This window comes from Artibeus jamaicensis, unplaced genomic scaffold, assembly GCF_021234435.1.
Source record: "Artibeus jamaicensis isolate MK-2021 breed Jamaican fruit bat unplaced genomic scaffold, CSHL_Jam_final contig_354, whole genome shotgun sequence".
In the NCBI taxonomy this organism is placed as follows: Eukaryota; Metazoa; Chordata; class Mammalia; order Chiroptera; family Phyllostomidae; genus Artibeus; species Artibeus jamaicensis.
In genome coordinates this window covers 38,398,566-38,417,941 of record NW_026521803.1, presented here as the reverse complement: position 1 = coordinate 38,417,941, position 19,376 = coordinate 38,398,566, and the positions used below count along the sequence as shown (strand labels likewise).

Below are 19,376 nucleotides of genomic sequence, written 5' to 3'. Positions count from 1 at the left end.
TGACGAGGGGGCTCTGCTGCTGTGATGACGACACTGACCCACAACGAAAATATAACAAAACAAAACGACACATACTGGGTTTTGTTCCTATGTGTCTTCTTCATAGAATATAAATCTTTCTGTGACTGCAAAAGAAGTTTATCTGTTCTCATACTCCCATATGAAAAGGTGACATAATTCATTAAAGTATTGGATGCCTGAAATTAAGAAAAGAAATTATATAGCAATCTACTGGGCAACAACCTGGAGGTAGGCAGCTAGACAGACCCCCGATATCCATGTCCAGTCATGTTACAGAAGAGGTGGTGGCAGGGATGTTTAGAACGGACATCTCTGAATTCAATTCAGAAGTAGTAACTGCAAAGTAGAAAGGTGTGAATGCTACAGTATGCCCTACATAACTTCCATTTTACTTTTCTCCAGTCTAGCTCAGTGAGTCTTCAAATTAAATGTACCCACAAAAAACAAATGTATTCCTATATATTAGCAACAAACAGACAATACTTAGGAATAAATTAAACAAAAACATACATAAAGTATATTCTGAAAACTACAAAAACATTGTCAAAAATATTTAAGACCTAAATAAATGGAAAGACATCCCGAATCATGGACTGGACACCTCTCTACGATTAGGATGGCAACACTCTCCAAAATGACCTACAGACTGAATGCAACCCTCATGAAAATTCCAGCTGGCTTCTTTGCAGAAACTGAGAAGATGATCCTAAAATTCATATAAAAATTAAAGGGACCCAGAATAGGCAAAACAATGAGAACTATGAGAACACCAAGCTCGAGGGCTTGGGGTTTGTAGCTGGGGTGATAAACTGTTCTAAGATTGATTGTGGTGACAGTTGTGAAACTCTGTGAATATTCTAAAAAACGCTGAATTGTATACTTCAAATGGGTAAATTATATATATGATTTGTACCTTAATAAAGCTTAAAAATGTAAAATAATTATTAAAAAATTAAGTGTACATATGAATAACTGTATAGAATTGTATGTGTTGTTTTCAAGTTAATTTGACTTTCAGTGATTAAAATCTCGCCTTAAGTTAGCGAGTACCATAATCTATAGATAACATTAAACTATCAGAGATAAGTATGACTATATATATAATGTTTACTTTACATACTTAATCCAGATGACTCCAGAAAATTTTAAAAAAATACTCGAGAAAATTGTAACAGAGTTCTAAAGGACCATATATTTCAGTGATATTCCAGACACCAATATATTTTTTAAGAGTAAGTGACCATACTATTATAAATAAGGTCATGAAATTTACCTTCATAAATAAGAAATCCATCTTTATAAGATGAAAAAATAAGCTCCTCAATGACCTAAACATCAAGTCTAGAAAGTCAAGATTCTCAGTTCCAGAGTGAACTGGAATATTAACATTCAATATAAAACCAAAGTATTATTCATAAATGATGAGTTGAATTAAATACCAGAGCCTCCTAAATCAAGGGTTTACACTTTACCTTCTCTCTGTATCTTAATATATAGAAGTATATAATATATATAAGATATTATTTCTATTACCTACCTACCCGCCCCCACACACACACACCTCCTTGCTCTCCCTTGAACTCATCAGGTGCTCTCCCATCTCATTTTGTATTTTTATATCTGCAGGATCTCACTTCATTCGCATCCTTGCCTAAACATCCCTTCCTCAGAGATTCCTTCTCTGACCACCCTTTCCAAACAGCATTCCCCCCATCACTCCCTTCCCCTTCCCCGCTTTATTTTCTTTCTGGCTTGTAACACTACAAAATGCCAAGAAAACACTGATTTGTTTTTCTCTTATCTTCCCACTGGGATGTCACTGTGTTTTATTCCCCACTGTACCCCTAGCACTGGAACTAATGTTTCTGAAGTTTTTGTTGGAAGAATGAATAGTGTAAAGCATCCCTGAGCATTCTTGGCACTATGAACTCACAGCACTGGGCTATACAAACAGCAGCATAATTCAGACCCCGTGTATTTCCTAGTGGCGTTTGAAAAAGACATGAACGTTTATGATAACGTAGAACAGAACCACCAAGGAAACCCTGACAGTAACTCACCTGTTCCCAGCACTGCGGCAAAAGCTCCGCTTCTACACGCGTTGGTCCGACATGACGTGCAAACGCCACACAGCCCGTCAGTATCATCTGCCTGAAAGTGACACAAACGCGTGAGGACTTGCCCTCACTTTAGGAAGCACAGCTGGGACTAAGGGTTCAAGAGTCAGCTATGCAATTCACACGAAGTACAATATTTTCGTACAAGCAAGACACACTTCCAATGATGGACTAGGCTCCACCGAGAGAGCGAACCCCTCATGACGAGTTCCTCCAGTGGCAGCTCTGTTTGCGACACATGGTACGAAGGGCATCTCTGCTGGTGTGAAGCTGAAACTCATAACCTGCTACTTTAACTTCCCACATATGCATTCTGAGGGCGTGCGTATGTCCAGTGCTTCAGCTCCTACCGAACTTCTGTTTGCAGCCACTAAAACTATCAGTGACTGCTACCCCAGCACTTCTCTAATTACAAACTGTGGTGTCAAATTAGTAAAATGGCACTAGGCAGCTTCGATGTGGCTCCCAACGACGTCCGTCTCCTAATGTCCACATCCTTGGTGCAGACGGTGCCTAGGGATCTGCTTTTAATGGACACGACGACAGCCAAGGTGATGGGCATCACTTCTGGGTTAGAAGCCACAGAGTCTGTGATGTCCGGCCTGCGGGACTCTCTAACGCCTTCTTAGCTCACATGCTTTGATGCAGGACCATGCTCTCTGGGGGCCTGTGTGGCAAGGAATTGAAGGCAGCCTCCGACCGAAAGGCCCGAGGAACTGAGGCCCTCTGTCCCAAGACCTATGACAGACTGGCCTGCCCCGGCCAGTCAAGGCTGCGAGCTGAGATGCAAGCCGTTGCCCAGGTGACACTGGGGATGACGATGGCTCCAGCTAACACAACCTCGGTCACAGCCTCGTGAGAGACCCTGGGGCAGGGGATCCAAATTCACTGACCCGCATAAGTCATATCATAAAAATGAATTTGTTATAAACTCTTTCTTTTGGAGTAATTTTTTACAGAGCAATATATAAATAACTAATACAATAACTTCACTTGAACTTAAATAAGTTATTTAAAGTATTAAAGTATTAAAACTTTAAATAAGATTTTTCTCTTCAGAATTAAGTTCCACTTAAAATGACTAGAAATGAAAAATTGTGAGTTTTTTCACTTTGTCTAAGATTTCAAAACAGTATAACCTGATTGGGGGGTGGGGAAGTATGTTTTCAACAGATAGTTTAAGTATCCAACTTCGAGGCAAACCAAAATAAAATGTTTAATTCATGTTAACGATGAAATCAGCACATTAAGCCCACACAGTGCTCACTGCCGTTTCTCAGACCATGTCAATTTAACTCGCACTGTGGAATGACTACGCTACGACTCTCAGAGGAGGAGAGTGGGAGTGGGGCGGGGCGTGTGGGCGGCACCCAGAGGAGGGCGGGGCCAGCGTGTCTCCACTGTGCTGCAGCTTCCTCCCCCCACAACCTCACAATGACCCGATTTCCCTTACATTTGTATCATTCTCTTCTATGCCTATTTCTCAACTTTCCCTTGCTTTTTAATTTCCTTTTATTTTAGAAGGCAAATAAAGTAAATAAAAGGAAGGTGTAAAAAGAAATTCCCAAGCTTTACATACATTACTTTAGCTGCTTGCTCCCCAAGGAAAATTTCCTAATACCTCTAGTGTCTTAAAATAATGAGGAGTAATGGAGAGGTTCCATAAATGTTTGGTAATTATAATAAATGAACCTTGGTGAAGTTTAAGCATGTCAAACATTTATAAGAAGTACACACTGTATAAAACCTTCACATGCAATGACTTTAAGTCACGAGTTACCATCATTATACTAGAGATATACAAACTGTTGAAATAACGTAAGGCCCCTCAAAACAAACTTCTTAGCACAGTTCAGATTAAAAATTCTAAAAATATGACAGCTTTGAAATACAGCTGAAAATAGAAAGTCAGATGGCTTACAGATTATTAACAGCATTAGAAACAGATGCTCCTACTCGTAGAAAATCACAGGGGACTGTCTGCCTAGTATTTGACAAAGCTAAAAATGTGGTGTCAGTTACAGCTGTTAGCAAAGAACGGGCCAAAAGCACCATTACTGAGCATAAAATTAAGTTTTTCTTAGGATCTGATCAAAGATGCCTGAGATTCATAAAGCAATAAAAAGGGACAACTGATTATATGTCAAACGTATTATGCCAACTTAAAACTTTTGCTTTTTAAATTTCTTACTCACATTAGACATAATTGGTCAGTTAATGAGACTATTTTAATGAATAATTATGTTTCTGTAAGCTACAGATTTAAGTGTGGACACAAGCGCTGAATTCATTCCTGCCGCGTTTCTGCCAAGCTACTTTCGGCCAGCAGGTGGCAGCGCTCAGCTGCAAATGTAGAGCATGAAAATGGGCTTCAGACCTGGAAGCCTGGCCCTTTGTTACCAAGATAGAGAATAATATTTTTCAAGGAGAAAAATATAATATTAATTCTCCTGTACAGCACCATCAAATTGTCCTTAGAACATTTTCAGTTTGCAGTGAATGATCCTAATACAGTGGTTTAATTTTCCTTATTTCTATTTGACCAGCATCCTGACTGGATCCTGCAAAGGAGATGTTTCTCTACTTGCTCAGATATATTTTGGAAAGAGCAGGAAAGAGATGTATACTTACAGAGTTTTTAAGTCTATATAACTATTTCATTTCAACTTTCACTGAGAGATTCCTTGTATTTTAAATTTTAAGCTTGATTTGTTTTATATATAGTTCATACTTATAATTTTCCAGCATTCTCAGAAGACGTATAAACAGGTACTGAAATTACATAAACTTATCTAATCAGAAAATATAATTCCATTGTTTTGGAAAAGTATAAGCAAACATCCTTTGGCTGAAATTTGTCCACTGGTGCAGAGCCCACCTGCCAGCCTGCAGGGTGTTCTGCCACATTGACGCTGGGACAGCGCCACCTCCTCCCTACAGGGTCACTCTCCGACTGACACTTGATCAAGTCCCCTCCCCCAGGCTTTAGGAGAGTGGCCTTGATGCGTGTGCGTCTTCCCCTCACCGCACTCGGGTACTGCTTACTCCTCCACTCAGGCATCCCTGGTTGTGGGCACTTGTCTCAGAACAAAACAAGCAAACAAACAAACAAAAAAGGCACTGTATCCCCTTCGCCACACAGTAACTGGTTTAAAGAGACCCAGTGATGCGAAAATTCATATAGTACATATTTTATTTCTTGTAAAGTATAACTCTTTTAAGAGGCCACTGGGTAGATATTTAGGCCTTCTTAGAAATCACACATGAAGATAAAGGCAAAGAAATATCTGAATTAGAAGTCCTAAGGTAGCTGACACAGAAATGTACACTTCAGCACAAGTAACTGGGCTAACAAGAATGACAAACTGCAGGGCACTGTGAACAGGGCCAGTGTTCCCTGTGCATTACGACAGGCACGGGGAAGGCCTTTGGATTAAAGGGCGACTTCTGATGCCAAAGGAGTAGAATTAATTTTGTGTTTCCCAAAGAAGTAGACATACCGACCTTTGCTCATCATCTGGCCTCTTGATCAAATTGAAAAGTATGTGGAGAAGCTGATCTCTCTCTTTAGGCTCAGGGTGCAGGCACGCTGTACACAGGATGAGGGGGATCAACTCCTAAAGAAAGGCGAGGGCGGAGAAGGTCAAAGTAAAAACGCATTGCCAAGCTCGCGTTCCTGTCCCCAGGCTATTCTTAAATGGACACTTAAAGTAAAATAAACCTCAGTCTACAAGAGCAAATTTTAGTTTTGTAAGGTGGATATTCAACAAAAAACAATGAAACAATCACTCATGTATTTATGGGTGGGTTGTGCAAAAGGTGCAAATCACAGTGTGATAAAGCTCCTTAGGAGGCGACTAACCTTGTTTTCTGAGCCAGTACATTTTCCAAGGGTCAACTACTTTCTACACCAGATAACCCTCCATCCTACTACTGTGCAATCTGATAAGGTAATTTTAAATTTCAAAGTATGTTTAAACAAAACTCGCAAAAGTTGACTATATTCTAAAATAATTTTAAAATATAATGGAAGATAAAGACAACTATTCCCATTTCATGAGTGTAATCTAATCTCTTTATTAAAATTATATAAAATTCCTTGTAGGGAACCACTTTGCGAGACGTGGAAATGTAGCTCAGCACCCACTTGGAAAACCAGTGGGGAGCCAGTTGGCATGCAGGACCACGCCCACGAAGTTGTTCTCCTGTGGGAAATCAGGCCTACATTATACCTAGGCTGCTTTGTGACTTGCTGTTGCTGAAACTCCCTCACCCTGAGTTCAGGCAGCAAATGCTTACTGCATATCTTTAAAGTAACTTCCTGAGGTCTGTGCTAATTCTCCCAAGGACTGAAGTGTAACCAGACCTGTTACTCTTATCATTCTCTTGCATTTGCAACATTTTTTTCCTTGTTAATCTGTAAGAAGTAATCAGTAACATCCCTCCCATTGCAATCTGTAAAAAGTAATTACCTAAAGCAAACCTAAGTATAATGAATGAGAACCTTCTTTGATGTATGCTATTAGAAAGCCAATAACAGCCTGTCAAGACAAGGGTCAAGGTGTTCTCCCCTTGAGAGAGTAGCTGTGCCGTCCCTTTTCCTCCACAGGACTCAGTAGTCCGTGTGAATTTATCTTATCTCATCCATAATGCCTCAGACACTGGGGGCCAGTGTCCACATCAATTCCGAATTTTATATCCTTAGCACCTAACTGGTAGCTAATTGGAAAAAAAACAGAAGAGCATCTCCCGAGCTGTTGAGGGCTCCCAGTAGTACTACAGATTGTCAGGAGAAATGTTTTGTGTTGAAATCAAAACTTTAAACACTATTTTGTTTTTGGCACATTCAACATGCAGAGGTAAATTCCATTATTTTCTAGAAAGTAGTACACAAAAATTTATTGTTCGCTTTCAAAGAAATATTTCAAAATTAAAGTTACTTCATATTTTAATTAAAATAAGACTAAATTCTAAAGTAGATATTAATGTTTCTCATTTTGGAATGAATTTTCAAATCTAATTAGAATAAAAGCCCAAAAGTGATAAAGTATTTTTGGAGAGACACCCTCTACAGTATAAAAACAGTATTTTGCAGACTTAAAAACAAATCACTATGATGTGGTAAGAAAAGCACAATGATTACTGGTCCATTCTTTTTCCCACCTACCTCCCTACCACCAAAGAATGTCAGCAGAGCTAAAACAGGAATTGACCACTATATAAAAATGCTTGATACCCTGAAGAAAAGTCTAGACTTTGGGAGAAGTGTCTTCCTATTTTGGAGATATTCCTTTAGAAACAGATAATATGATTTTTTGAGTTTAGGCTGAAGCTTTAAGTCACGACTAACAGAGCCTTTCCATTATTTCTAAATTCTTTCTACATGTTACTTTGACATTATAATGACCTGGTATAAAGCTTAAATTGAAGATACAAAGATGTAGACTACTACAAACATAGCTAAGAGTAAATTTATTTAGGCACTTCCACGTTTCAGATTAGTGAGTAATGAAAAGCAAAATAAATAATTAGGAAAAATAATTTCGCACTGGAAACGGAAGAGTATACATCTTATACGGTTAGGTAATGTCTTCAACCAGAGGATTAGTATGACTGACTCTTGAAGGATGAGCCTGGACTTTGTAGGAGAAAATAAACAACATTTGATAGAATACTGGGGTAGCAGACTGCATTCTAAGAAGTACCCTAATCCTAGGGACCCTGGTCAAGCTGCTCAGAGTCCATGACATTACTGAGAAGACTAAGGCATTGCATCCACTGTCAGAGCATCCCACTGAGAGGAGAATCTTGACAATGAAAATGTAGTGATTCTAGAAGGCACTCACAGGGGCATGAAATATTTTAATGACTAAATATCAAGTGAGGTCCTAAGTAATTATATCTATACTTTCCCCTCACATCAGATCTTCCTCTCCTGAAAATTTCTTGCTTCTTTTTAACTCTTTTTCTTCCTTTCCTATTATCTCAACATACAGGGTGGGGCAAAAGTAGGTTTATAGTTGTGACAATGTGAAACACAGTTTATTCTTGTTTATTATTTGTTATTATTATTTTCCATACAAACTATAAACCTACCTTTTCCCCACTTTGTATATACTCTTACATTATTGTACTCCATTTTCTTCCAGTTGTATTCCACTTTAAAAATAAAGTTATGAAATGTAGGTAAGATATTTAAAATAATTACAAATATACACATACACACAGTTTAAAATACATAGTATAATACTTAGCTTCTTCTACTCAAAAACAAGCATATCAACCCTGGCTGGTGTGGCTCAGTGGATTGAGTGCTGGTTTGCAAACCCAAAGGTCACTGGTTCCATTCCCAGTCAGGGCACATGCCAGGGTTGTGGGCCAAGCCCCCAGTAGGGGGCTCATGAGAGGCAACCACCCACTGATGTTTCTCTATCTCTTTCTCCCTCCCTTCCCCTCTGTCTAAAAACTAATAAATCTTTTTTTTTAAAAAAAGCATATCAAAATAACTGTGTTGCTGTTTATTCTTTGTGACTTACATTTTCTTTTTGTTTAATCAGCAGGCTTTGTGATCCTTAATCAAAGAACAAATTTATACCATACATGAATACAGAGAATCTTATAACTGAAATATGGCTACAGATATGCATGTTAATTCTCTTTTCAGTTTCACAAGAAAAAAAACCAAAATAACTTCTAATGATAATGAAGAAATCATCCCTGGCTGGTGTAGCTCAGTGGATTGAGCACTGGCCCGCAAACCAAAGGGTCACTGGTTTGTTCCCAGTCAGGGCACACGCCTGGGCTGCAAGCTAGGTTCCCCCCAGTGTGGGGAACTGGGGCACACAGGAGGCAACCACACACTGATGTTTCTTTCCCTCTCTCCCTCCCTTCCCCTCTCTCTAAAAATGAACAAAATATTTAAAAACAAATAATAAATCATTTTAGAGATAGTAAATGTCATTAGATTTGATTTAATGAATATTTTTAATCAACTTTCTTAGTCTTAGCAAGATTAGTGTGTGTTCAGAGTCCAAAAACAGAAGGAGAAAAGTATCCTAAAGGATCTAAAACAATGCAGTTAGATGTTAAGGTGGGAGAAATAAAGTAGGAAATGAGATCAAGCAAATTTTAACATTAAAAAAAAAGGCAAGGAAATGTTGATAAGATAATGGCTCCAAGATCTGAAAGGAATCTAAAACAGAAAACATTACATTTAGCTCAAATGCCAAGAGGAAATGTTTTGAGAATTTCAGGTCAAGAGGCGAAATCCTACAGTTCTGCAAAGGCAACACATTAATCTAATAAATTATGGTTCATTGCTTGCCCTCGCTGTCCCACTAAAATTATTTCCTCTAATTCAAGCTTTGGTAAAAAATGTTAGATAGTTGTCATTGAAAATTTTTTCATCTAGTCTTCTGCCTAGGAATTAAGCAATAATTAATTATAATGTAAAATCCAGTACTGATACCCTCTGATTTAGATTTTCCGTTGAAATTTGTCAGGATGTTGATGGTAACGCATAAACAAAATAACAGAACATTGAAAAGACTCACATAAGAAAAAACAAGATTACTCACCTCTGGAAAAGTTCTACACTTCAAGGGCTGTTAAAACATCTATTCTTAGAATTAATATCTATAGTTCCTGAGCCTCAACCTCTAAAAGGCCTAACTAAAATACTTAGATGACTTAAAAGCTGACACTGCTGAAGAGCATGTGACTTACACCCCAAATTCTCTCTCTCTCTCTCACACGCACACACACACACACACACACACACACACACACACACACACACACTAAACAGGTAAGAAGATGGACCAGGTTTATCTACTTTATAACTATCTGGGGCCATTATTACTTCTAAGTTACATGTTTATCACAGGGCAAACATGAATGACAATGTAAAGGAACAAAGTCTGGTTTCCCAGAAGACAAGCAGGTCTTCAGAGGTACTACTTTGAAAACCTTTACAGAACTAGCTCTCTTCTTTCCTTCCTTCTTCTTTTACCGCTTTAATGACTGAGGTATATATATTTTATATATCATAAAATTCATCCATTGCAAGCCTACATCCAGTACTTTTTAGTACACTCAGAGTTGGACAACCATCACCAGTCTAACTCTGAAGCACTTTGAGCATTCCGAAAGGAAAGCCTGGACTCATTCACTGCTTCCTGTGGCCCCACCCCCATTCAAGGCACAGGCTTCCTTCATTATCTTCCCACCTTAGCCAGCTGATGGCATATATTTTCCTGGCACAGAATGAAAATGAGTGAAATTTAGATATATCACTATAAAATGCTTTAGAAGTAATCCTTTATGGTATCTTTCATTTAAATTACAGGATTTCCCCTTCAAACACATTTACAGCAGACTAAAAAAATCAACTTAAATGGCCTATTTACTATGTACATAGATCAAATGACAAATATATTTATTCTGTAATTTGGTTTGAAAGATTCAAGTTCCTCATCCACCCCAGGAAAATGAACTACTATATAAGCTACATATAGAAAACTAGTTCATCCTATTATTTTTTTCTTCCAAAATGAATAGGAAAGGAAGTCTTTTTAAATACAAGCTGGTAAAAATGACTATAATTACTTCAAACATAAAATAATTTTTTTCACTATTTATCATCTCTGAAGTTGGTACCTTAAAAATGGAGAATATGTCCTGATTTATTTGAAATTCTTTTTTAAAGGTACATCAATGTTACAATCAATGGCATCTTAGATTTGTAATATGGTATGCTAAATTTAGAAAGTGCTATAATTGTGACCTAATAATTAAGTGAGGTTGTTACTTTTCTTTAAAACAACAAAAACCAGTAACATTAATATCTATATATTCACTGTGCTTTTTCTCACTTCTATAAAAAAATAAAACATTTAACTTATTAGGCAGTTTTAATTAACTTTAACATCATTCCCTTTAAAACAGTAGGTCACAAATTCAATTGAATAGTTCATGAAAAACATTTTTATTGTTTATTTAGGTATATTCTTTATTGTTTTAAAATATTTATAAACTCTGATATTATCTTTTAACTTTTTGTAATTAGTGCAAACGATTTGTAAAACTTTTATATTAATTATGTATATGTAATTATATGCTATCACATGAAGCAAAATGTCTTTTGTAATAAGAGTATATGTGGTCAATAAAGTTTGAAGAACACTAATTTAAAACATGCTAAAAGACTATTAAAAGCCCAGCTGTTATGCACCCTTAAGAATGAGAACAGTCTTTATATACTGATACAGGACACAAAGCATAGTGCTACATGGAAAAATGCAAAATGGAGAACCATGCACACAGGGTGGTAGCATGTGTGCAAAGCCACGGAAACAAGATCAGGTATTTGAGTCTGTTCACATCTGCACAACGGGGCTCTGCAAATATAGTGTAGTCCTACCGTAACACTTGCAGACTTCAACACCCGTTTTTAGTAATGCATAGAACATGCAGACAGAAGATCAGTAAGGAAGCAGGGAATCGAATACTATAGAACAACTGGAATTAGTAGACATGTATATATGGAACACTCCACCGGACAATAGCAAAATATATATATTCTGCTCAAGTGCACTTAGGACATTCAAGGACAACCTATATGTCAAGCCACAGGCAGTTCTCATGATGTTTTTAAAAGTTTGAAATCATACAAAGTATATTTTCCAACCACAATGAAATTAAGTTAAAAATCAATAACAAAAGGGAAACTTGAAAATTCACAAATATGTGGATATTAAACAACACACTTAAACAACCAATGAGCCAAAAAAGAAATCAGTAAGGAAATTAGAAAATATTTCAAGATGATGAAAATGAAAAACACAACATACCAGAATTTATAAGATGCAGCAAAAGCAGTACTCTGAGGGAAATTTATAGCTACAAATGCCTACATTAAAAAGAAGCAAGATTCTAATTCAACAACCTTGCTTTTTAAAATTAAAGAACTAGATAAGGAGCATAATAACCCAAGGCCAGCAGAAAGAAGGAAATAAAATATAAAGGTCAGAGTAAAGATAAATAAAAAAATAGAGAAAATCAATAAAATCAAAAGTCTTTAAAAAGATCAACAAAATGAACAAACTTTTAGCTAAAAAAAGGGAGAAGATATAAATAATTATAATCAGAAATGAAGGAGGAAACATTAGTACCAACCATATAAAAATAAAAAAGATTCTAAGTGAGCACCACAAATAATAGTTCACCAATAAACATAATCAAGATGAAATGAACTAATTCCTAGAATCACATAAATTACCAGAACCATCAAGAAGCAGCAGAGTACCAACAGACCCATAATGATCAAAGAGAGGGAATCATCAATGGAAGTCTTCCCAACAAAGAGAACTTCCAGGATCAGACAGCTTCACTGGTACACTCTAAACACACTTAAAGAGGAAATACTGGTCCTACTTTAACTCTTCCGAGAAAACAGAAGAGGATGAACAGTTCCAAACATAATCTAAGAAGCTGTCTTTAACCGTTATCGAGACCAGCAAAGATAGCACAAGAAAAGAAAACGACAGACCAATATCCCTTATGAATTTAGATATAAAATTTGCAACAAAATATTGCCAAATCCAACAACACATTAAACGAATTATACACCGTGACCAAGTGGGATTTACCCCACAAATGCATGGGTGGTTCAACATATGAAAAACCAATCAATCAATACTACATCAACAGGAATGAAAGGAAAAAAATCATCATATCAATCAATACAGAAAAAACATTCCATAAAATTCAACATCTTTCATAATAAAAACACTCAGCCAACGAAGAATAAAAGAAACTTCCTTAATATAGTAGAGGGTATTTATGAAAAACCCACAACTACTGCATCAAAGGCAGTGGTGAGAGACCAAAAGCTTTCCTCCTAAGATCAGAACAGGATAAGGATATCTGCTTTCTCAAAACACTGCTACTCAACACTGAGCTGGAAGTCCTATCCACACAGTTACGCAAGAGAAAGGAAAAAAATGTTCCCAATTGGAAAGGAAGAAGCAAAGCTATCTCTATTTGCAGATAACATGATTGTATACATATAGAAAATCTCATAGGATCCACAAAATAAACAAGTAGAATTCATAAACAAATTCAACAAAGTTGCAAGGTACAAGATTAACACACAATTATCAATTTTGTTTCTATATACTAGCAATGAACAACCTGAAAAGGAAGTTAAAAAAGTAATTTCATTTATAATAGCACCCAAAAGAATAACATACCTAGGAATAAATTAAGAAAGTGAAAAACTTGTACATTGAACATGGCCAGAAAAAGTTAATGACATTAATAAATGACAAAAACCCCATGTTCGCTTAATGTTAGAATGGCAATACTCTCCAAAGTGATCTACAGATTTGGTACAAAATCTGTTATCAAAATTCCAATGACCTTTACTGGGTAAATGAAAGCTGAGTATCAAATTTATATGGAATTGCAAGCGGCCCAGAATAGCTAAACAATACTGAAGAAGAAAACAAAGTTGAAGGACTCACAGTTCCCAATTTCAAAACTTACCACAAAGCAACAGTAAGTGTGCTTACAACGCAAGTGTGCTACAGGCATAAGGATAACCATCGAGACCAACGGAACAGAACTGACAATCAGAAATAAATCCAAACATGTACAGACAACTGACTTTTTTGTCTTTATTTTACAGAGAGAGGAAGGGAGGGAGAAAAAGAGGGAGAGAAACATCTATGAGAGAGAAAAACATGAACTGGCTGCCTCCTGCAGGCGCCCCAACTGGGCACAGAACATGGAGCCCAAAACCTAGGCATATGCTCTGACCGGGAAGTGAACCAGCGATCTTTCAGCGTGTGGGATGACACCCAAATGGGCCACGTCAGCCAGGGCCAGCCAAATGATTTCTTACAAATCTGTGTTCACTGATTTTTGGGAGAGAGGAAGGGGGAGGGGCAAGAGACAGCGAGAGACATCGCTTTGTCGTTTAACTTATTTATGTGGCCACTGGTGGATTCTTGTATGTGCCCTGATGGGATTGAGCCTGCAACCTTGGCATATCAGCAAGTCACTCTAACCAGCTTGAGCTACCCAGCCAGGACTGAAACAATTGATTTTTGACAATGGTGCCAAGACCATCAAATTGAAAAACAAGTCTCTCTTTATTGATGTTGGGACGACTGGATAACCACATAAAAAGAATAAAGGTGGACTCCTGCCTTACTCCACATACAAAAAAAACAACAACAAAACTCAAAATGGATCAATGACCTAAATATGAGAGCTAACACTATAAAACTATTAGAAGAAAAGATAAAATAAGGTAAATATTTCTGACCTCAGATTTGGCAATAAATTTTAGATGTGACATCAAAGAACACAAGCAACGGCAACAAAAAAATATGAAAAGACAACCCGGAGGATGGCACAAACTCTCTGCAAATCCTGTGTGTGACAGGTTTCACATCTGGAATTGTGAGAGTTCTTACGACTCAAAACCAAACACAATCCAATTAAAAAGGGGGCAAAGGACTGATAAGACTGCTCTGGAAGCTACCAAGAGTGAATGCATGTGAGACGGTGCCGCAGAGACAGAAGAACGGCGTTTTGTTGTGTATCTTTTTATATTTAAAAAAAACGTTAAACCTTGTGAACATATTCCTTAATCAAAACTTAAAACCTGTTTCCAATGTTCTATGTATTTATTTAGCTAGGATATTACCATGACCAGTTTACAGAAGGATATTTTAGTTGTATTTACATACCAACAAAGGCTTATACTGATAACAGAATACATGAAACTAGAGAAATGTTTTTAAAAACCAAAATATTAATCCTTCAACCACAAGACCTTTTTAAAAAATATACATTTAAAGAACTAAGCTAATTAAATAAAAGTAATCTAACATCAAAGGATGAAGTAAAATAAAAGTTTTGTACTTTTATGTCCTGGCATTTGTTTCAAAGCAAACCAAGTTATACTTTGTCATTTCCCAATTTAATTCTGAGGGAATACAACTTTGATGTCCTATAAATGGCAAATTTTCTAATAAAATAGAATAAGGTACAAATAATTCAATAAACAAAAATAATCAATTCTTCATGAAATTATAAGTATATATTTTTAAATATAAAAAATTTAAAATCAGCCAGAAAAGTAAACATCATACCACAAATAAAAAATGTATGTTTGTATATGTATATGTATTGTGTACATGTTTTATATGTATTTATATATATAATGTATCTAATTACTGATGATGCATGTTTATAAATACTTCATGCAGTACAATCAGGTTTTAGTGGTAGGGTTTTTATGATAAAAAATGGAAAAATTAAAATATAAAAAAGCTTATATTACATCTCATAATAATTAGGTTTCTGTCATATTTTAAAGACTAATTAAGGAAACATAGTAAAAGGAACGCAAACATTAATGCATTGCATGGATTATGTTACAAGCTGAAAAAGGAAAAGAAGCTCAAACACCATTCTGCCAGGCAGAACCGCAAAACAACTGAAATTCGACACTGATCCTTCAAGAGACAGAAAATGTTCCATACTTATTAATATCTCACAACTATGTTTAAATAATAGGCAAAATATAACCATCAATAAGAAAGGCCATTTTTATCTTTTTTAATGAAAAATATTTATAGGAATAAAAATGTTTGAAGCTCTACAAATAACTCTTCTTGAGGATCAGTACAAATTTCTTATGCTAAACAGATAAGGATAAGCTTTGTATTGGATTTGCCAATGCATTGTGTACCTATCATACTGTAGGTCCCATGAATTATGATACTATTATTTACATTAAGAATATAACAGAAGAAACTTACATGGTACATTCTAAAATATTCCTAACCCATTTTACATAAAAAATTTTGTAAACTGGAAATAGATTTTATAAACTTCATAATTCAAATAATGATTAAATTTGTTTGCAAATAAATCATCCACTGTCATGTAAGTGAGGTTACAACTAACTTTTCATTAATCTTTTATTAGCTAAATATAACTGTAAAGATAATATTCTACAGTAGTTAGGCTCATAACATAGGCTATAGATACTAAAGTATATTTGCTCCTGTATTTTGGATATTTAAAGCATCTGTCAGTAACAGGCTAGCTATAACAAAAACAAAGCAGGTACTTTCAAAAGTTATTGTAAATATTATAACTATTCTATCATCATAAAACAAGTGTGGTTATTGCCAAACAAATATATAATAAAACTAGCATTTATAATAGTTACTATAAAAGTACACTTAAGAGTTACATTTTTAGTCCCTGTTAATTTTCAACAGAGTGTCTATTTCTGTAGACATTACAAGCATATCTTACCAAGAGCAGAGATAAAATAAATTAGTTAACTAGTAATGTAAAAACAGACAGTGTTCATGGCACGTAAATGGACCTACAGTACTAGTTAGTGTTGCAGAAGCTAATGATGCTTTAAGCAAAACTGAAACAACATGAATACCATGCAGTTTTACTGAACTCACCTGACAGAGGTGTAAAACCATTCTCTAGGAGCAGAGATGCATGCACAAAAGTAAGAATATGATTGCAAGTAATAGACTGTAACAAAATAAAAACATAACACTAAACTTTAAAATGACAAAGAATGGACCACATGATGAGATCACTGTGACAAAACTCTCTGTGTGTCTCACCTCTCTCTTCGCCAACAGCACGTTAGGAACGATGTGTGGCAGGCAGCGTCCCAGCATCAGCATGACACTTTTCTCGCTGTCTGCAATCCGCGACACCTGGAAAACCAAGGCAGAAATGGGGACAGTGGAGAACCCCTGTGCACAGTGGCACTAAAAGTGCACACTTTAAACCTCTGCACCACACCCGCACCCACAACCACAACTTAGGATGAGGACGATGGTAACAACAACAACAACAACAGTGTTACCAAACATTTCTCTAGGCCAAAAGTGGATTAAAAACCAGTAAGAAGGGAGGAGTTAGACAGGGAGGCCCACTATGCTTCAGCTCTAGGAACAAGTAAGGATAATCCAGGACTTGGGCAGCTTCAGTACTTTTTCTTTTGCTCTTGAGAAGATGTCCAAAAGCCACAATCTTTGCCTAAGGAGAGTGTGTATAAGGGAGCTGCATGCAAGGGGAGGCCCAAGGAGGCTGACCGAGCCTTACACTGAGGATTGGCTGGACTGCACCCACACGACCCTCTAGCTCTTTCATATATATTCTCAGTGGTTCTGTGGGACAGCAGCCCAGCAAGTGGAACCAACCAGAAAACAGCTAGAAAGGGAGGGGTACGTATAAAGGCAGGAGAAGAAAATAATGTAAAATACCCTGTCACGATGAGTGCAAGAACAATGAATTACCAAGCACCTGAGGAAAGTTCATCTGAGAGCTAACAAACTGAGTGAAGACAAACATTCCTAATAAAGTAAAAATAGTGGAGTAATCTAAAAAGAACTGAAAAGATGGTAAAAAGTCACTTAGCATTAGCTAAACAAAGCTTTAATCCAAAGAACAGAAATAATCAACTACCTTCCTTAAAAGTTAAGTATTTTAGGAACTATTTCTTAGAACATTATTTTAAATAACAGTCTTGGATTTAAAAGTGTTATCACAGCTGTTTTTGGATGATGCACTAAAAAAAAAAATACCCGAATGTTTTAAGAGAGTTGTAAGAATATCTGGTATTATTTACCTCTGATCCTAAACGACTGTCTGCTGACATTCGACAAAAAGAGAGTAGTGCTTGATGGAAAGCAGGAGATAATTTCCTAGAAGAAAATGACAGCACCAAACAGTTACCACTGGTATTTAAGGAGAAGTAAGTTATGTGTTGTAATTCCCATTCCTGTGTTGATACTACCCCACAAATGTTAACTGGATTTCTCAGGCGCCGATGACTTGAAGGACACCTTACTACAGAATTATCTGGGAGGCGGGGAATAATCAGCAATAATCGCTGCTCTTAAAACAGCTTGATGGTATGTGAATGCACAGTCAGTAAATGCTCATGGGTCAAACATGAAGTACCTGCAAAACCTGAAATGAGAACCTTTTTCTCTCCAGTTCTTTATGGTCCCAGAAAGGTAAACAATGGGTACAAAGGCTGAGCTGGTAAGTGGCTGAGAGAATTAAAGTTCTGCATATCTGTATAGTGGTAACAATAAAACTTAATGTTCAAGATCCACACAAAAGAAGTAATGTTTAAAGTAAGTGAAGGAGAAGCTCATTCAACATTCATGGTCTATTTTAATGTATTTTTTGTAATTAAAAATATTAATCTAATTATGTTTCTAAAACAACACCGGTCTCTCTGTGTAGTAGTATTTGTGGAATTATAACTATGATTTTACACGCTCACCAAAAATTACACAAAGTGGCACTCAGTATTTCTATGATGACAGAGTTAGAGCAGCGTGCCCAAGCTTGAGCTTATTTGCTCATTTACATTCGCTCTCGGATTTTTGCAGCAAAGAGGACCACCATAATTCACACAATTGCCCAAGCCAGAAAATTCAAACCAGCCTTTATACTTTCCTTAACCTCAAATTAAATCAATCTTTACCATGTAACTACTTTGCAGATCCATCCGCTTCCTACCAGCAGAGTACAGGCCTCGATTGTTTTTCACTTGCATTCTTCCAACAGATGCTCTCTCAGTCTCCTTTCCTGCTGGGCTTCCCTCTAGCTGCCTCTCCCCGGGAGGGCTCTTTCTAAAACTGAGACACCGTGATGTCCTAGCTCTCCGAGATGAGTTAGCACGTCTTCTATGACTTAGCCTTTGCTTAATTCTCCAGCTTCATCTCCTGCCATCTTCTCACTTGCATTCTCTCTTAACCCTTCCTAAATTCTTCTTAGTTCCCCGTATGCACCATCTTCTTGCATATGCTGTTCTCCCCTGATGGGAATATTCTTCCTCTTACCTCTTTGCTCGGTCAACTTGTACTACTCATCAGGTCTCAGGATGGGTAGCAGTGCTTCCCTGAAACCTTTCCTGCTGATGACTAGTTTGGGTGCACTGACTGTGTGCTCCCAAAGAAGCTGAACTTTTCTTATATTACCACTTTTCACACTTCAGTATAATTGCCTGATTATTGGTCTCTTTCATACTGCGAGGTTTATGTCTGACAGGTTTCTATACACTCTGCTTACCATTCTATTCCTTGTTACCACTGTCTGGCACATAGTTAAGAACTAAAACAATTAGTTGAACAAATTTAACAATCATCTTTCTCTAGAGAGTGGCTT

The 19,376-nt window shown here is 36.7% G+C and overlaps 1 protein-coding gene across 9 annotated transcripts in view; it reads right to left on the bottom strand.

Annotated features, from left to right (window-relative positions):
• Positions 1-19,376, bottom strand: part of RELCH (RAB11 binding and LisH domain, coiled-coil and HEAT repeat containing) — an 89,644-nt gene that overhangs the window by 41,120 nt on the left and 29,148 nt on the right. For 8 of the 9 annotated variants that reach the window (XM_037156395.2, XM_037156396.2, XM_037156399.2 and 5 more), the window contains exons 9-12: positions 17,824-17,899; positions 16,811-16,906; positions 5,643-5,755; positions 2,082-2,172 (exon numbers count right to left, since the gene is read on the bottom strand). In XM_037156395.2, coding sequence (XP_037012290.1) covers positions 2,082-2,172; positions 5,643-5,755; positions 16,811-16,906; positions 17,824-17,899 — 376 coding nt within the window. The other variant, XM_053664226.1, reaches the window with a different exon arrangement.